An 18342-nucleotide genomic window follows, 5' to 3' on the forward strand; every position below is an offset into this window, starting at 1 on the left:
ATGACTTTTACGTTTTGTACTAGTATATTAGTGGACAATCGATTAACATATATGTATTCCTCAAACTTTTGGGGGGCAATTGCCCCCTCCTGCCCCCTAAATGACGCCTCTGGAGGTATCAATTGCTTTCTTTGATGATGGCGCCATTAGAAATTTTTTTTCTCGTAAAAGCAATAATTTGCTTTCTATACCGGTACAGTATCGTCAGCGCTAATTTCGCACTACTTTTCTGGCATAGTTTTCAAAATTAGTGCTGCATTATTAAAAGTGAGTGGAACTATCTTCACTTGAAAACAGGCCCACAAACTAAAAATGTATGAAAACTAGATTTCTGGTAAAGCTTCAATTTTCATTTTATGCAGTATTATGAGCACTAATTTTTCCAATACCTTCCAAAATTTGTGCCACAATATTAAAGAGTGTGTGAGAATTATTATTGTACATAATTAGGAGTTTGATGACCTTATTTTTTGAAATGTTAAAGAGTTTATATAAATTGAAAAATAAATTGAAATGAAATTTTTGAGTTTTACGTCCCACGGTTATGCCGGTTAGGCTAAAGGAGACGGTGAGGATGAGAGATGAATGAAATGGTGGAATGAAGAAATTGGGAGGAAACGGGAGAGCCCCAAGATAACCCGCACACGGTGCTTGTCCACCACAAAGTTCACTTGGCGGTATCAGGGTTTGAACCTGGGACCCCAAGCATCAGAACGCTCTACCACTGAACCACCACGGTCCCTTTTAGTCTATATAAGTTGAGTTTATACTAATTAAAAGACAGTTGAGTCATTTTCAGGTTTTATTAATATTTTCCTACCTCTTTCCTTTGGCCAATTCAATAAACATATTTGAACTGGAAAATCTCAACGCTTGGTTCGAATTTTGTTCAACACAAAGTTTAGATAATCTCAATTAAAAAAAAAAATCATACTCCTTTGCAGGTTAAAATAACTTTTCCATTTCATTTTGTTTCCGTAACCCCTGCTCCTTGGGTAGTCTTTCATGCTTCTCAGGAGTCCTCTATTTTTGGAACTACTGGTGTATTGAATCTGTAATAAAAAAAAATAAATAAAAAAAAGGTTGTCATTTATCTTATAGGTACCGAAGCGTTCGTATTTCAACATTTTGCGTCTTTTAACTTGTCAGTTTCTGCATCTTACTTTATTCATTCCTACATTTTTCCACTTAAATATTCAGTATATTTAGTAACAAATTATGATCAGTAGAAATTCGTCTCAGGGAAAATTTTCTTTAAATCAATATTGTAGTTATAGGGCGCCGAAAACGTCATAAATGAACTTTAATGGTCCATTGCTCCACTACTATAGGACCGATCGTAGTCGGGTCAAGATATTACTGGAGGAACTAATGTGAACTACCCAAATATCTATCTTTCAGAATCTCCGGTACTTGCACAATCATTTTTAGAGAGGCTGTACTCGTACGAGGTGGGACTACTTGATTACTCTCCACCTACCTTTCTAAAAATTGGTGTGCAAACTAAAAATAATACAAAATTTACCATTTTTCTTTTGCCTGGTTATTCATCAGTGAAAGGAGATAATAAAATGCAAGTTACCACAATCATAGATAATGCTATCCTACAACAGAAAATATGAACCTAAAGAATGTTCAGTGTTGCAATCCATATAAATTACAGTGTTGCCAGAAAAACAATTTCCCTAAAATCTAAGTTAAGACAGCGAGTAGAGGAATGAACTCAACTACATTTGATTACGTATAATGTTGTTTTGGTTTCTTGTGAACTACTTTTTAATTAACATTATTATTTAGCTTTAATAACTGTATGTTAAAACTATTTTGCTTATTACAAACTAAATACAACTATTATTTAAAAAGTAGTACACAGGAAACCAAAACAATATGATACGTAACCAAATGCAGTTGAGTTTGTTCCTCTACTCGGTGCCTTAACTTGGAAATTGATTTTCTGGCAACACTGTAATTTATATGGATGGCAACACTGAACATTCTTCAGGTTCATATTTTCTGTCGTAGAATAGCATTATCTATGATTGTGGTAACTTGCATTTCATTATCTCCTTTCACTGATAACTAAACAAGCAAAAGAATAATGGTAAATTTTGTATTTTTTTTAGTAAGGCAGGCTCTTAAACATGGATATTTGGATGGTTCACATACTAGTTCCTCAGTGAACTCTTGACCCCACTACTGTAGGTTCCGTAGTAGTAGAGCTCCGAACTTTAGAGTTTACTTGTTTCACGTTTTGGGCACTCAATAACACCGAAACTATTCACTTTTAAGCACAGATCCATATGAACATTTGCTTATTTTGATGTGAAGACTCTGTTCCCAAAATATTCTGACTCATTTTTGAAACAACCTGTATAGTAAAATGTTAAATATTATGAAGTATATATTAACTATAATTAGAATTACTGCAGTTAAACATAGTAATTCACTTTTCTGTTCGTGTCAAGGTCATGATTTCACTCGTGACCGTGCAAAGGCAGCTGTGGAGGTGGTAGTAGAACGACTGGTTCAGCGGCTAGTTTGCGGAGCTGGAACATTAGACTGTAGATTCGCTTCCAAATTCCTCGCAATACTTGATAGTTCAAGGGATCGAAACAAGGTAACAATAAATTTAAATTGCTACTTTTTCTTTCTTTCTTTAAAACGCTTCTGAATTAGATTTTAATTAAAGTTATGGATAGGCTATCATGTTACAATTTAAAACTAATTTATTTAAATTGGAGAGTTGCTTGAAATCTTTCATCTATTTTTTTTATAGAAGTTGACGAAGGGAGGTGAGAATGTCACTGTTGACTCCAGTGAAAGCAAAAAGCTTTACAGCTATGCCGCATGGTGTCGTTACTGTCGATATGACCAGTATTGTCCGTGTTGCATTCTGTAATAATGATTTGTTGCATTTGTGGTTTTTGATCTGTCAAGCACTAATGGTACGGAATCACATGTGCCACAACTTTTACCCTGGCTACTCGGGTTTTTCTCAGACCTGGTCTGCCCACCGCTCAAACTTCAATATTCATTTGTTTTAATAACGGCGTGATATTTGTTAATCAAGGTGCCACGGCTTGACTATTTTAAATGTAGTTTCATGTTTATTCGTCTTCCCACACTGAAATATATCACAGTAGTTTTGAACATACACTACACACACAAAAAAGAAAAACGAAAAGAAAAGAAAAAGAAATCGGCAACATCTCTTATATTCTACATGATAGTTTTACAGAATCATTTTATAACATTTCATAAAATCCTTCATTCTTCATAACAAAACGCATGCAACTTTTTTTGATGTGATTTTTATGCGTTTGTATTCTGATAGACCTGACAGTTATCTTCCAGTGCAATGGTTTGACATACACAGACACATATAACAAGATAGAAAGAAAAATGTAGACTTAGTGAGAAGAGAGGAGAGAATCATGCTTATCAGAATTTAGGCCTAACTTATCCCTGTCCTGACAATTAAGAATTATATTAACTGAACAAGAAGTATAAGAAATCTCTTGTCGTATACGTTTTTAGTTATTTGTTCATATCTCGCAACAATCACAAACTTACTGACTATTCTTCTGCACACTTACCGCAATATTGTTAATGAACTTAACATGAAACCTAACTATATCATTGATTACAAAACACGAATTCAACGTAACAATAAAGCATTTTTTTTTAAATCTTCTATCATTCGATGTATTTGGGATGAAGCAAAAGTTTCGCGCTACTGTCATCATTATTAGTGTCAAACATGTACGTACGACGATATTTCTTTTCTCTGGGATCACTGATGTACCCGAGTTACCGCGTCTGGTGGGCCATGGATTTGATTACTTGCGGGTCACAAGTCACGAAGTTTCTGACCCATTCCATCACACTATCATTCACATAATTAACTAAGAATTGTATTATTTTAATTTAAGGTTGCTAAACGAAAAAAAAAGAGGGCAAATTAAATATTGAAAGTTACGAAGCAAAAAAATATATCAAATTGAGTTGTGAATTGATAACTTCGGTTATTTTCGACATTTCTCGTTCCAGGTTGAAACAGCACCAAAATTTGAATATTTGGTTCGTTTGGACGCATTATCTACTCCTGCTCTCTACCCAGAGGATTCGAAACCTACGTGTAAGATAGTGGAAGGTGCTGGAGAGGGAGTACCTCAGGGTTACGGCAAGATTAGAATTCAAGGCGAAGGTGCTGAAGATTGGGCTGAGTTTATTAGCCCAGGAGGTTTTCTTCGGAGGTAAGTTTACACAATTTGCTAATTAGCTATTTGAGTTCAAGTGCTACTTTAGCAACATGTTTCACCACTCATGTATATCTTGAAATATGAACCTAAAGAATTTTCAGTGTTGCCATCCATATAAATTCCAGTGTTGCCAGAATAACATTTCCCCCGAAATCTAAGTTAAGGCAGCGACTGAAGGAACGAACTCAACTACATTTGGTTACATATTATGTTGTTTTGGTTTACTGTGAACTGCTTTTTAAATAATAGTTGCATTTCGTTTGTTACAAACAAAACAGTTTTAATATTGTAAAATTTCTTGTGTAGAGCAATAAAATGTACTTGGGATTTGGACTTTCCCTTTACCTTTTTATTATAAAAAGCTTTCTTATATACACAAATTATAATAGTAATTCCTCTAATACCTGCTTAGGTAAGATTAAGATAGGAACCCGGTGACCAAGCGTCGTCGTGGGCTTTGAGGTGAGGTACTCTCGGTGACCGTGCGTCGTGAGAGGGGTGTAGATTAGGTATCTCTCTCTCGGTGACCGTGCGTCGTGAGAAAGAGGAAAGGAACCCGGTGACCAAGCGTTGTGGGTATAGGGAGGGGTACCTCTCGGTGACCAAGCGTCGTGAGAGGGTTTTTTAGTGTTTCGATTAATCCGGGAAGATTGATGTTGGTCGAGGCGTGCAGTTCCCTTTTATCCTGTATTGTCGGCTTCCTTCGTTGATTCTCGTCCTTCCGACTGTTGGCGATGGTGAACGACTCCTCTTCGGGATCATCGTCTGCTTGTTTGTGTCAACACGTGTAGTAGGCATGGCTATTGTATGGTACGGCGAAGTGGGGATCCTTACAATATACAGTTATTAAAATTAAATAATAATGTTATTTAAAAAGAAGTTGCCAGACAGCACCCAAAAATACTTCAAAAAATCTCATTTTGGATTCAGAAAAATGCGGTAAACAACGCAGACGAGAATGGTTCATTTTGCGGAAAGGGAAGAATAGATGATAGAATGAACGAACGTAAGAACGAAGAAATGAACGGAAGAATGAACCATTGAAATTGAAAACTGAGAGCGGAGAAAAGAACGAATCGAAGTAATTAATAATTGAATAATGAGATAATTAATGTGGTGGAACTAACTTAAAATCAATAATTTATAATGTAAAAATCGTAAACCAAAACTTCATTGACTATTCCCATGCGATTTATGTTAAGCTGATTTGGTTTGTTTGTGTTTTCTAATTCACTTAACACGGAAGAATAACAGAATGTCATTTATGTTGTGTATACTGTATATATATATTGTATAAGTGTTGCAGTCTTGAAGGATGCAACTTCTTGCAAAATCTAATCTTTAAAATTGCATCCTTTGAACATTGTGAGTGAATGATGGGAAACAGGGAATGAATGAACCAAAAAGCAATAAGGAAAGAGTGGAATAAGAGTGGAAGAAAGAACTGATTACTGAGAAAATAAATGAAACAAACAAATACGTGAGGGGAGAGGGGAAAGATAAATAAAGAAGCAAGAGTGAAAGTAAGAATGAATTAATCTTGTAAGAATAAATGAATGAACGGCCCAAAGATACTGACAAAGACGACGAAACGACAGCGAAAGAAGATAAATGATTGATTGAGAGAGTAAATAAATGAATGAACAGGATGAATTGATGAATGGATCAATGGATGAATGGTGGAGGAATGAATAAATAAATTTAAAGTAATAAAGAAAGACAATAAGAATCAAAGAAAACAATAATGATCAATATAATAAATAAATGAACGAATAAAAAAATAAATGATTGGAGGAAAGTATGAACGAATCTGACACGAAGAATGAATAAGAAAGTAAGATTGAATGAATGTAAGAATAAATGAATGAATGAACCATAGAAACAGTAGACGGACGAGAAAGTGACGGTGAAAAATAAATGAATGATTAATAGAGAGAATGAATAAATGAATGAACAAGATAATTAATGAGTGAACGAATAGAGGACAAAATGAATGAATTTAAAATGATAAGGAAAGACAGAGAATATGAATCAAAGAAAGTTATAATGATCAAGAGAATAAATAAATGAATAAATAAATAAATAAAGAGAAAAAAGGAAAAAAAGGATACATGAATCAGAGACTAAGAATGAACGAGAAAGTAAGAGCAAAGGAAAGAATGAATTATCCAGAGAATGAATGAATTAACAAGAGAAGAAATGGATTGAAGCAATTTCTGCAGTTGAAACTAAGATATTTGAATTTCAATCGACATGGAGTTGTGCCTACAGCATAAACTAATATTTGTAAATGTAATTTTGAACTTCCCAACTATACAAGTAACTTACATGTTAAAAAACTTAAGCATTACTTCAGACTATATACTGTGTGTGTGTGTGTGTAATGGAAACTTTGTTTACTTTAGGGACAAAGTTCAGGAGCGTTTTGTGGAGCTTCTGGCACGAGCAGCGGCTGGGCCTTCTCCTCCCAATAAACCGGAAGATGTAGACGAGACGAGGCTTTGTGGAAGCCCTGGGAAAGTTGTGGACGTGGGCATCCTTCACGAGATCTTACAACTGCCTCCGGATCAACAACTCTTCTATGGACCAGGTAAGATTAGAAATACGGAGAAGAAGTCTTTAAACCGTCACACAAGCCTCTAAAAAATTAAGCCTCTAAAATTAGAACAAATACTAGTTTAAAGAGAGGTATTAAGGTAAGGTAAGGTAAGGTAAGGAATTGTATTGTACGTGGAGGTAAACACGAATAATGTTTTTTGGCGAATCTTCTGGAAGACGCGGTGGCTCAGTGGTAAAGTGCTCATCTCTAATGCTAGAGATCCCTGGCTCAGTCCTCGGATACGAGAATTTATGGTAGATTACATTGTGTTCTTAGGTTTTCTGGAGGTTATCCAGTTTGGTCTCACATTTCCATTCCACCAATTATTTCGTAATGATTTAGTATCATAAATCATCCATCTCCATAGCCTAAAGAGCATAACTTGGGAGGTAAAACTAGAAGTTACATTTCAAACTAAAGATTTAATATAATTTAGTTTTTCCTTGAGTTTTTCTTTTCGAAATTGTTTAACATATGAGACGTTCAGAGCACAAAAGAATCAGTCCAATTACCAAATTTGTGAGAAAGACAAAATTTATACGGTAGGCCTACCCTTCAGCAGTGATGGCGTAGGTCAATAGAAACTTGATCCATGACTCATTGACCCATCTTGACCCATTGTGACCCACTCTGACCCATGACTCACCAAAATGCATCGTCATCAACTCTGATTCATGATCCACGTCCTCCTTTCCACTGACTAAAGAGTTTACACTTGTAATAAAACAAGTCTAAAAAATTATCACTAATCGGAGTTTGAATTTCTACGGTTAGTGGCTTAAGCACCGCTCTGTTACAATACCGGAGGATCTGATCTTTACGGTATAAAATGGTGAAGTGTTTGTCATGGATCATATTGCGACGAATTTCAATTTAATTATCATATATAATCATATCCTTGTTGAATTACAGATACTTTCCAGTGAAAAATGGGATAAAATGTGAGAGTCTCAAATCAAGATAAAGTAGGACAAAGTAGGACAAAGTAAAGAAAAAAATTAAAAAAACTAAAATTCGCCTGTGTCTCGAAAGCCAATTATTAAGTCCTGTTGCTGTTATTACAATTACAAATATCGATATCCAAAAGTGCCTGCAGTTTTTTTTTTTCACTTAGATATACTCATCTCAGGTAAATAAATATAAACAAATGAAAAAAAAATAAGAAATATGGAGGCCTTGAAAGTAAAACGTAGACAAATTCACCAGTGTTCAGAAAATGCTGTCTACAATGCACTGAGCAGAGTGGGTCGATGGATCAGAATGGGCCACCGTGGGTGGTGGGTCGTAGTGAGTCACGTCCTGTTGACTTACAACCCACTCAAATCTTGACCCACAATCCACTGACTCACTCCATCTTTGCGCTTAAGTACGATATATGGAAAAATTAACTATTAAATAAATGGCTTTTTTAAAAAATGTATATATATATATTATAAGAATTATTTACAATATCTGGACATGAATTTTTTAAGCTCTGAACAAAGCTTCAGATAGAGATCTAAAAAAATGCCCAAATTGTCCAGAAAGGAACTTGATTCCCCATATCCACGGAACATGCTACATTTTTCACCCTACAAATTGCCCCTAGAACCTAGATGTATCTCCTACAGAGCACAATAGGTTCTAATATTTAAAATTTTTTACCACTGTAGAGGATTTGCGTCATTTGGAGAGGGCACAGGGTCAATTACCCTCCTGAGCTTCAGAAATATGTTTTTTTTTTTTTTAAATAAATTCTATACTAAGATAGGAATACTAAAACCCTTCTGTTACGTCGGTGGACAGTCTTGTCCCCATGGGAAAATCTGAAATTAACGCTACTGCTGTAGAGATACAACTTGACTCATCCGCTCATTCTTTCAACGTTTAGACTGCGTTACCAATGATCCTGCGTACTTATTTGATGCAACCTTGTATTGCATTTGCCGCCCCCTTTCTCCACAAAGAATGAATCTTAAAAGCCGCAATTTTAAGTATCATGAACCCGATCATGAACAACGAAAGGAAAGGAAAGCGCAATCGCACTCAGAAAGGCCTAAACACTACAAATACAATCTCGTTGTGGTTGTCTTTTTTCTAAAATTAATAATATATTATATTAATGAAAGGTAAAGCAAACACACCTGCAGAAGAAATATGGTAATCCTTTTTATAGAATTGAATATCAACCTTCAATCTCAATATATCAGTTTGGAATTCCAGTGCAACTAGCTCTTTTATCTTTATTCCTTGATTTTCCCTCTACACCTGTTAAAAAAAATTAAAAAATGTTGTTTCCATATTCAATGATAAAGAATTTGTTTGTGACAAAGACAAGACTAGTTTTAATATCAAAACTATGATAACTAACTAAATGAAACAGGGGTTTGCTACTGTTCGAGAATTGAGTTCTTGTATTTGACAACAATTAAGCAATTCACGCTGGGATTTGTTTGAGCATTTGCTTTAGCATTGTCCATGTGACCTTAAACTAATGCGACCTAAACATGGTTTATGAAGGTAGTATTCAAATAGAAAGTCAGCTTAGTAAATGTACGTATAACTACCATGAAGTCTGTTTCCAACAAGAAATATTTGTTTTAAATAATATATTGTTTAAAATTTCTATCAACATCTGCAAATGCACGTGTTGTACGCATGGTAGGCCGGCCCTGCTTCCTATATATATATATATATATATATATGCATTACATCAACACTGAAAGGAAATGTGTTTTCTCTCGTTCCTGAGTGTCCTCATTATCAGCAATGAAAAAGAACATATTCCTCTTTTATCTGATCCTTCTTTTATTCACAGCTGAGTCGAATAGGAGTCGTTTTCCTGACCCAAGAGATTTCCGAATCGCTATTGTAGAGGGCAGTCCTGTCGTTCGATTAAGGATTGGATTTTTATCTCCAGCGTTAGCGCCAACAACCGGAGGAGATGTGGAAGTAAAGCTAGTTCTTGGAATAGGTTTTCATGCTTGGCCACAATCTTGCGACTTTCCAGGTCGAGTACCTCTTGGACACATTGACTGTCTGCTCTTCCAACAAGCTGCGCAAACAGTAAGAGCCTTTTTCAATATATCTCTTTTAAACTTAAGTAATAAAATTGTGTATTTTTTCAATGTCTATATATTTATTTGTTTGTTGACGGTTTCAGCAAGGAAAATCATAAGATGTATTCCTATTTACGTTTTGGATAACAAACACAAGAAAAAAAAATATTATTTGTTTCTCTAAATTCCAGGATAACCTCAAGAAACCAAAATGGTGCAAGTACATTAAATGAAATTTTTGATGGACAAGAAAACTTATTTCTAACATTTATAACCAACTAACAATTAAAAGAAAAGATAAAACGATATGGCTTACACACACACACACACACACAAACACGTTTTATGTAGATACAGAGACATCCCGGGGATATTTTCCAAATGGGAGAACAAAGGACTGATCCCAAATGGGAGAACAAAGGACTGATTCCAAATGGGAGAACAAGGTACTGATTCCAAATGGGAGAACAAAGGACTGATTACAAATGGGAGAACAAAGGAATGATTCCAAATGGGTGAACAAAGGACTGATTCCAAATGGGTGAACAAAGGACTGATTCCAAATGGGTGAACAAAGGACTGATTCCAAATGGGAGAACAAGGTACTGATTCCAAATGGGTGAACAAAGGACTGATTCCAAATGGGAGAACAAGGTACTGATTCCAAATGGGACAACAAAAAACTGATTCCAACGGGGAGGTGTAAAAGATCGACATACTATTTAGTACAGTCACGGATACACAGACTTTGAAGCACACGTGCACATAATATACTGTATCACACAAACCAACCAACAATACTATACCCACATATCCTTATTAACTACAGTAGGGAATTAGGACTTTAGATTTTTGGACTTTCGGCATCTATGGCCATGTTAGCCCATCATGTATGAGAGATGACGACCCTTGGCGATCACACTATCTGAGGAATGGGTAGGAAGAAAGGATTGGGGAGGGAAGGAACCCCCTGGGACCTATATGTTAGATACCATCCCAGCCTTTGTCTATTGTGAATAGAAAAACCAAGAAAACCTGACTCAGGATGGCTGGACTGGAAAAGCTTTTACACTTTTTCGATTTTCGATTGAGTGATCTATCTTCTGTATCTATACTAACTATAGTCACTAAGTTTGTGACTTCATATCTTTTGAACCACACAATCGATCTCGATCAAGTTCTCGGCATAGATGAAGTACGACCCTCGAATATTTTTTTATCATTTTACGTTGACGGTGCGACTTAGGGGAGGGGGAGATATATAAAAATGATCGAAAACGACTGATATTAAGTGTATAATACATAGTTTTCGGTGTCGCTAAAATGAACAATGACACTTCCGATGCCGTTTAAATCCAAATTCAGCCTTGCAACTTGGGGGAGAAGGAGACATGAAAATGATCGAAAATGACCGATATTAGTGTCGAATCCATAGTTTTCGAGGTCTCTGAGATGAACAGTGACACTTCCGATGACATTTAAATCAATTTCAGCCCTTTATGTCCAAAATAAAACGTATTCTCCCCATGCGAAGAACGGGCATTCTGCTAATAGTAAATAGAGTATAAAATGAAATGAAATCTTTAGTTTTACGTCCCACGGTTATGACGGTTAGGCTAAAGGAGACGGTGATTATGAGAAATGAATGAAACGGTGGAATGAAGAATGTGGGAGGAAACGGGGAACCCCGAGAAAACCCACGAGCACGGTGTTTGTTCACCACAAAGTTCACTTGGCGGGGGCTGGGATCGAACCCGGGACCCCAAGCACCAGAGGTGAACGCTCTACCACTGATCCACCGCGGCCCTCTAAATAGAGTATAGTAATATAGTACTACAACGAGATACTTTGTATCGTCTAATAATTACCTGTACCTTGGGCAGAAAGTGCTTCTATACAAGCACTATACTTGATATAATGTCAATTTAAAATATAACAAAAGAATGATGTTTTTAATATAGGTAAGAAATATACATTATTGTATAATTAGTTGCTATGTAGTTGTTTATAGTTACCTAACAAACATGTACGATTGGAAGACAGTCTATGTGCATATTCGTTCATAGAGAATCAACGAATAAAACTGTTTAATACGTATCACCGTTTTGTAATTTTAGTATAAAAGGTGAGAATACAAGTAAATGTACTCACAGAAGATATTTTGAGGTGTGAATAATTACTACCACAAAAACTTGACTTAAATTATTAGCCGAACTAGGTTAACGATTACCTTGAGTGAATCGATAGTTAAAAATTTTGGTTTACCTCACCCGGGAACTTGTAAATTCAATTCCCGAAGTTAAGTAAGGGTGAATTTACTTCTGCAAAAAAAGTTAATGACTACGAACTTGACAAGACTGAGAAGTGGTAGAATAATCTCAAGAAATATGAACGGGGAAACAATGGAAAAAGAAATCAGTGATAGTGATAATGGTGAACAAAGTGCAGCACCAGGAATGACACTAGAAGACCGAATATTACTACTCTTACAACGGCAAGAACAAAGCCGAAAAGAAGATATGGAAGCCATAAAGCAGACGATGGAGCAGAAGTCAGATGAGACGAAACAATTTATTCTTCAGGCGATGAATGACATCACCTCGCAGTTTGACGAAAAGTTAAAAAGAATATCTGAGGATTGTCAAGATAGTCACAGCCATCTAATCCAAGAAGTCAGTGGGGGGATTTAGAAGTAAAAAGGGATTTAGAAGTAATAGAATCTTCTGTACGTCAACAAAAGATCCAAGTCACGGATAACTCCAATCAGATACGTGCGAACACGCAGTTGATAGCTATCTTACAAGAGGAAATTAGGACACTACAGATCAAGGACAACACGTACCCCAACAACACGATTAATGATCGTGTGGAATTCCCTTGTTCGCCAGAGATGACCTCGCCTTCACCCGTATCTGATGACATTATTTTGGAAGAAAATCATCCGAGGAGTTCAGATGGGCGGAAAAGAGACGGTGTAATTACACATCACGCCATAGGTAGGAATTGTCACTCAAGAAGAACACGGAATGATAAAAGGAAGGTAAAGTTAAGCGTAAAGATGAGTGAAATACGTGCCATGAGTAAGTTCAGTGGTAAGTGTAATGAGAATGCTACTTCTTTCCTAGAAAAATTTCAGGACGAGTGCAATATAATGTGTATAGATAGATCACAATATATGAAATTAATCCCTCATTTATTACTCCCACCATGTTCTTTATGGTTTAAAGCAGTAAGAGATCACGTTAGTACGTATGAGGAGTTTAAAGCAGCGCTAATCGCAAATTATGAAAATGACTTTTTGCTTGCAAATAGAGATGCCACGATTAGAAACCAACATTTCAATCCTCGTTTGCACAAATCCGTTGTCGAGTTTGTTGTAAATACATACAATGAATTAAAAGTCGTAAATCCATTGCAATCAGAATCTAGAATCATAGCATCAATTCGAAATTTGTTACCGTTCAAGTTACAACAGATCCTGTTTTCTACACAGTGTATGAGTTTCAACCACTTATTAATGCTTGTTCAATGTTATGAAACTCAATACCATGCTCTGAATCAACAAGCAGGAGTAGGTAAAAGTAAAAATAATTCAGATCATTTTGTACCTGTTCGGAATCTAAATATCCGTAGTGTGAACGATACGGAGCACAACATAAACCGAGTAAATTCAAGCAACCAGAACGAGCAAAATAGGCAAAGCTATGTAGGGAATCCGCCTAACCTAATTAGTCGTGGCAATCCTTATGTAAGACCATATACTCAAAATAGGTTTAAAAATAGACGAAATACATGGCGAAATTCCAGGAATACAGCAAACTACGTGTATAGACATAATCGTTGTTCAAGAGATGGCACTTCGTATCAAAATCAGAATCACGACGCAATACATGTACAAAATAGTACGGAACCTAATCATGATTGCGCAGTACAATGTACTTTATTAGAATCATATGCAAATACGAATTTAAGCTGACTACAATTGATAAAGTAAGGGTTAAACCCATATCAGCTATAGATTTTCATGAACATTTATTTTATTTTTATTCAATTTAATTTTCTTTAATTCGCATTAACCAATGATAATTTTCAAATGATTTTAATTTTCTCTTGTTAATGTGAAGAATTATAATTCGATTTGTAATTGATTAAAGGCAAAGGTTATTTATATTATATGGATTTGTGTTGAGAATTTGTTGTCAAAGATTATGTTAAGAATAAGGTTCATTCTATTAAGCTATTTATCCGACGATTGTCTTTATGCGCTACCTTACATATTACTCGAATAAGATTCTCCTATATTCTGACGCTTTATTGATACAATATATATTTTAAAACATCATCTAATGTAGTTATTATATAATGCGCCCTGGAAAGATCAAACATTTTTTCCTTTACATCACCGTTTGTAATAATGATTGAAACTGTTAATCATTGAGATTTATGTTTTAAAAAGTAATTTGCCTTTTACCGATTTTGACTTCGCACCCTTCATTGATTAGATTATTAAGCGACGACGTTTTTATAATAAAAGATAAATGATAATGGAAGGAAAGATTTATTATAAATGTATCTATATATATGAAATTTAATGAAGATACATACGAGGGGCAATCAAAATGTAAAGAACATAAGTAAAGTAATACCATTATTGTAAACGGACCAGTGGTTCTTAAATATAAAAGCCAAGCTCGCTGGTAACTTTTATATTCAGTCCCATCGTCGGGCGACATTTTATACAACGAGATACTTTGTATCGTCTAATAATTACCTGTACCTTGGGCAGAAAGTGCTTCTATACAAGTACTATACTTGATATAATGTCAATTTAAAATATAACAAAAGAATGATGTTTTTAATATAGGTAAGAAATATACATTATTGTATAATTAGTTGCTATGTAGTTGTTTATAGTTACCTAAGAAACATGTACGATTGGAAGACAGTCTATGTGCATATTCGTTCATAGAGAATCAACGAATAAAACTGTTTAATACGTATCACCGTTTTGTAATTTTAGTATAAAAGGTGAGAATACAAGTAAATGTACTCACAGAAGATATTTTGAGGTGTGAATAATTACTACCACAAAAACTTGACTTAAATTATTAGCCGAACCAGGTCAACGATTACCTTGAGTGAATCGTTGTAGTACTTAATTTAAAAATATTAAGTACTATAGTGTGTGAGAGGAAATTAGTATGTTTTCACTTATATTTACAAGAACTGAACAGATTTCCCTCGTAGATAATCGGTAACCATGCGCGTTTGACGTGGGAAACCCCCGAGAGATCATGTGATTCAGTTTCGCATATCAAGTTATATATCCATGTCTTATATAGCTTCACTGCAAAAATTGACGCTACCTCAAATTAATCAATTAACTCAAGAACTGAACACACTTCGCAAATCCAGGAGACAATTGCTTAGAGATGGAAGGGCTCGAAAAAAAACGGCTTTTTTGGAAAAAAACTCGGTTTTTTCTGCTTCGCTTTTTTGCTTGGGAAATTTTGGACTTTTTTCAAAATTCTGCTTTAAATTGATAAAGCAGACTTTGTTTCGCTTCTCTATAACACAAAAAGTCATTTAATTAGTGGTTGATGCTGATAATAATATAAAACCTCGAAAATAAATTATGAATTCCGAAAAGATATTTCAAACAATTTTTCTTCAACATATTTACATTATGAATTCCACAGGATTAACCAATGTATATAATAAGAATTTTTTAACCTCTTATATACAACAGTAAGCAGAGTTGGCAAGAACTATGGTTGTTTTTGAAAATGCCAAAAACCCGTTTTTGGGGGGATGTTTAAACCAGGCTTTTTTGATTTAGATTTTTTGCTTTATGTGTTTATATTACATATTCACAGAAATAAGTTTGTTTCGCCTTGGTGTTATTATGCAACAGCGGGGTTATGCCGGAAGAACTCCCATAAGCTAAAAGAAGTCCGGTCAGTAAATTTCTTAGATTGAGAATCTCCCGCCCTAGCCATCGGGAAAATCCAGTCATTACTTGAAATGTAAGACAATAACGGGAAAATCCTTTTATTGCTTTGCATGTAAAATTTAAAGGTCAACCTATCATAATCAGTATGCTAAAACTGAAGTATTAAATTACAAATTTAGTACGTAGATATCATTGAAAGTCCAATCCTAGCTAATGTTGGAAGCTACGTAGGCAATCGATAAATTTTGCCAATTTCTATCAATATATTGTGCAGTCCATCCTTCTGTTTGGCTGGCTGGTCGTTCAAGTAACCAGGGTTAAGAGTCGGCGAAACCCGGACTGAGTAACCAACTTCACGAAGACCGCAACTTTAGATAAACTTAAAACTTCTTCTTAAAAAGTAATACATCGTCGTTGAATCAAAGGTGCTCTCTAAGACAGAGCAAGACTATCAATCTTAAAGTTCAAAATCAAGCGCGCGGTCTACATTCTAACTCGTCTCTCGCTCCAAGTCGACTGTCCCTTCCAATAGTCTCTCAATCCATTTTGTCTGGCGTTCCTTCCGGGTTCATATCCTCGGTTATTCACTTTGATTTGTGTCTCGATGAAAAAAGTGCATGCTCGTAGATTAACCAAGGTAAAGTGATAGGAATGCGGACGGGGAAGCAATCTGTTATTTTATTAATTGAAAAATTACAACGTAAGAAATGAATGACAGACAGCAAAGGCAAATGAACTTAGAAAAACAAGTCGATAGGTGATTTAGTTTGAAACGAATGATGATGCTTTTGACTGAAATGTTCTTTTAAAATAAAATGTCCCATTGTTCAAAATAAGAAACTTTTCCATATGTCCAAATACACATATCTTCACATCCCCCCCTGAAATCAAAGTCCCGAATGAAAACATTTCGGAGACAAACAAAAAAAAACACTTTTTAGAAATTCTGTTTTAAAAAAAAAAGTTAAGCATCTTTATAGTTTCATTCAATGTTCATGCTAAAAACACAGCAGCAAATATAGTCTGAAAAGAATCATATGATAAGAAATGATGAGTACAGCAGAAATTTTCACACACTAACACAGTTGATAGCAGAACAGTCAATGCCAAATGACGTAAGCACAGCAACGTCAATGTTGTAAACACAGCATCACTAAGCACAAATGTAGGTCTGGAAATCACAGGTACAATGTCCTTATACATCACATAACTGGAAAGTTCATTCAGTACAAGTAGATTATGGGAGTAGGGTAGACAGGTATGTAATAGTAACATCACAAGATTTAGGCCCGTTACACAGTCAAGCGGAGCTCCGCGCTCCGCGCTCCGTCTTCCGCCCTCCGCACTACGCGTGTGTGCTTACACAGTCATCCGTAGCTACGCGCTACGCGTCACGTGATTATATACAGGATTCTTCTCAATCAGTGTTGCGAGTCAACATGAAAAGTTCGAAACGACAATAGTGGCATCTTAATATTTCTGTAAGAAGAGAAAACGAAGAATACAGGAAAATAAATGTCTCAAGATTCATCCCTTAGGTTCTCAAAGAAGTCTGAAGGGAGCTTTTGCGTCTGTGTATATAGATTTGCGAGAAGACGAGAAGTACTTCAATAATTTCCGTACGTCAATCCAGTCGTTCGATGACCTAACTGAAAAAATTCCATCGAAATTATAAAAATGTAGTTTCAATAGGATCCATATACATAGACTCTTAAAATACAGCACATTCCTTTTAAAAATGTCATGATACTGTTTTTTAACAAATGAAAACAACGAATGTCTGTACATTTGGCTAGAACTTCACATTCAATCACTTTTCATCCAATCAACTATTTAATAATAGAGATAAATTATTTGCCTCAATTTATCTTTTTTCATTGTCCATACCTTTATTTTTACAAAAAAATCTTTTACATATCTGATTCCATCTTTGTTCATGAATGTCACGCTTTTTGTGTTCCTCACAAGAGGGATCCCATTAACATGGTGTTAATTTAACCTCCGTGATAATTGAAACTGAAACAGAAATTTGAAATTTGTTGAAAGAAAGTCGAAAAATTACAATAGTCACGTACTGTTAACAGTGGTACATTAGAGGCACCACATGTACAGTTCCAATTAAGCAAAGACATTGATTGGAAGTTCCAATTAAAGGAAGACACTATAGCTAAATTAAAAAAAAACACACTTAAAAAATATGAAAATAGTATTATAGAACAATATAAAATATTATTTAGCAACTCACTACCAAAAATAAGAAAAGAAATCTGGATTAATTTTCATTTTGCTTTTGCTACCATGCACGTTTCTTTTTAAATTTTAAAGAGAAGTGGCTGCTCCGCGCGCGGAGTTCCGCTTGACTATGTAAGCACCCATTTGCTCAATGGCTTAATCTGCCTCGCGGAGCGCGGAGCGCGGATAGGGCCATGCGGAGGCTGCTCCGCGCGCGGAGGCCTCCGCGTGACTATGTATGCACCCATAAGAATCAAT

At 35.4% G+C, this 18342-nt stretch overlaps 1 protein-coding gene across 1 annotated transcript in view; it reads left to right on the top strand.

The window, feature by feature from the left end:
* The window catches only part of LOC145671014 (uncharacterized), a 115629-nt gene that overhangs the window by 34764 nt on the left and 62523 nt on the right, over window positions 1-18342 (top strand). The window contains exons 3-6 of the mRNA XM_081739658.1: window positions 2466-2617; window positions 4051-4256; window positions 6668-6852; window positions 9659-9906. Of these exons, the coding sequence (XP_081595784.1) occupies window positions 2466-2617; window positions 4051-4256; window positions 6668-6852; window positions 9659-9906 (791 nt within the window). The remainder of the gene's footprint in view (window positions 1-2465; window positions 2618-4050; window positions 4257-6667; window positions 6853-9658; window positions 9907-18342) is intronic.

This window comes from Thermobia domestica, chromosome 15 (genome assembly GCF_964235325.1).
Source record: "Thermobia domestica chromosome 15, izTheDome1.hap1.1, whole genome shotgun sequence".
NCBI classification, from domain to species: domain Eukaryota; kingdom Metazoa; phylum Arthropoda; class Insecta; order Zygentoma; family Lepismatidae; genus Thermobia; species Thermobia domestica.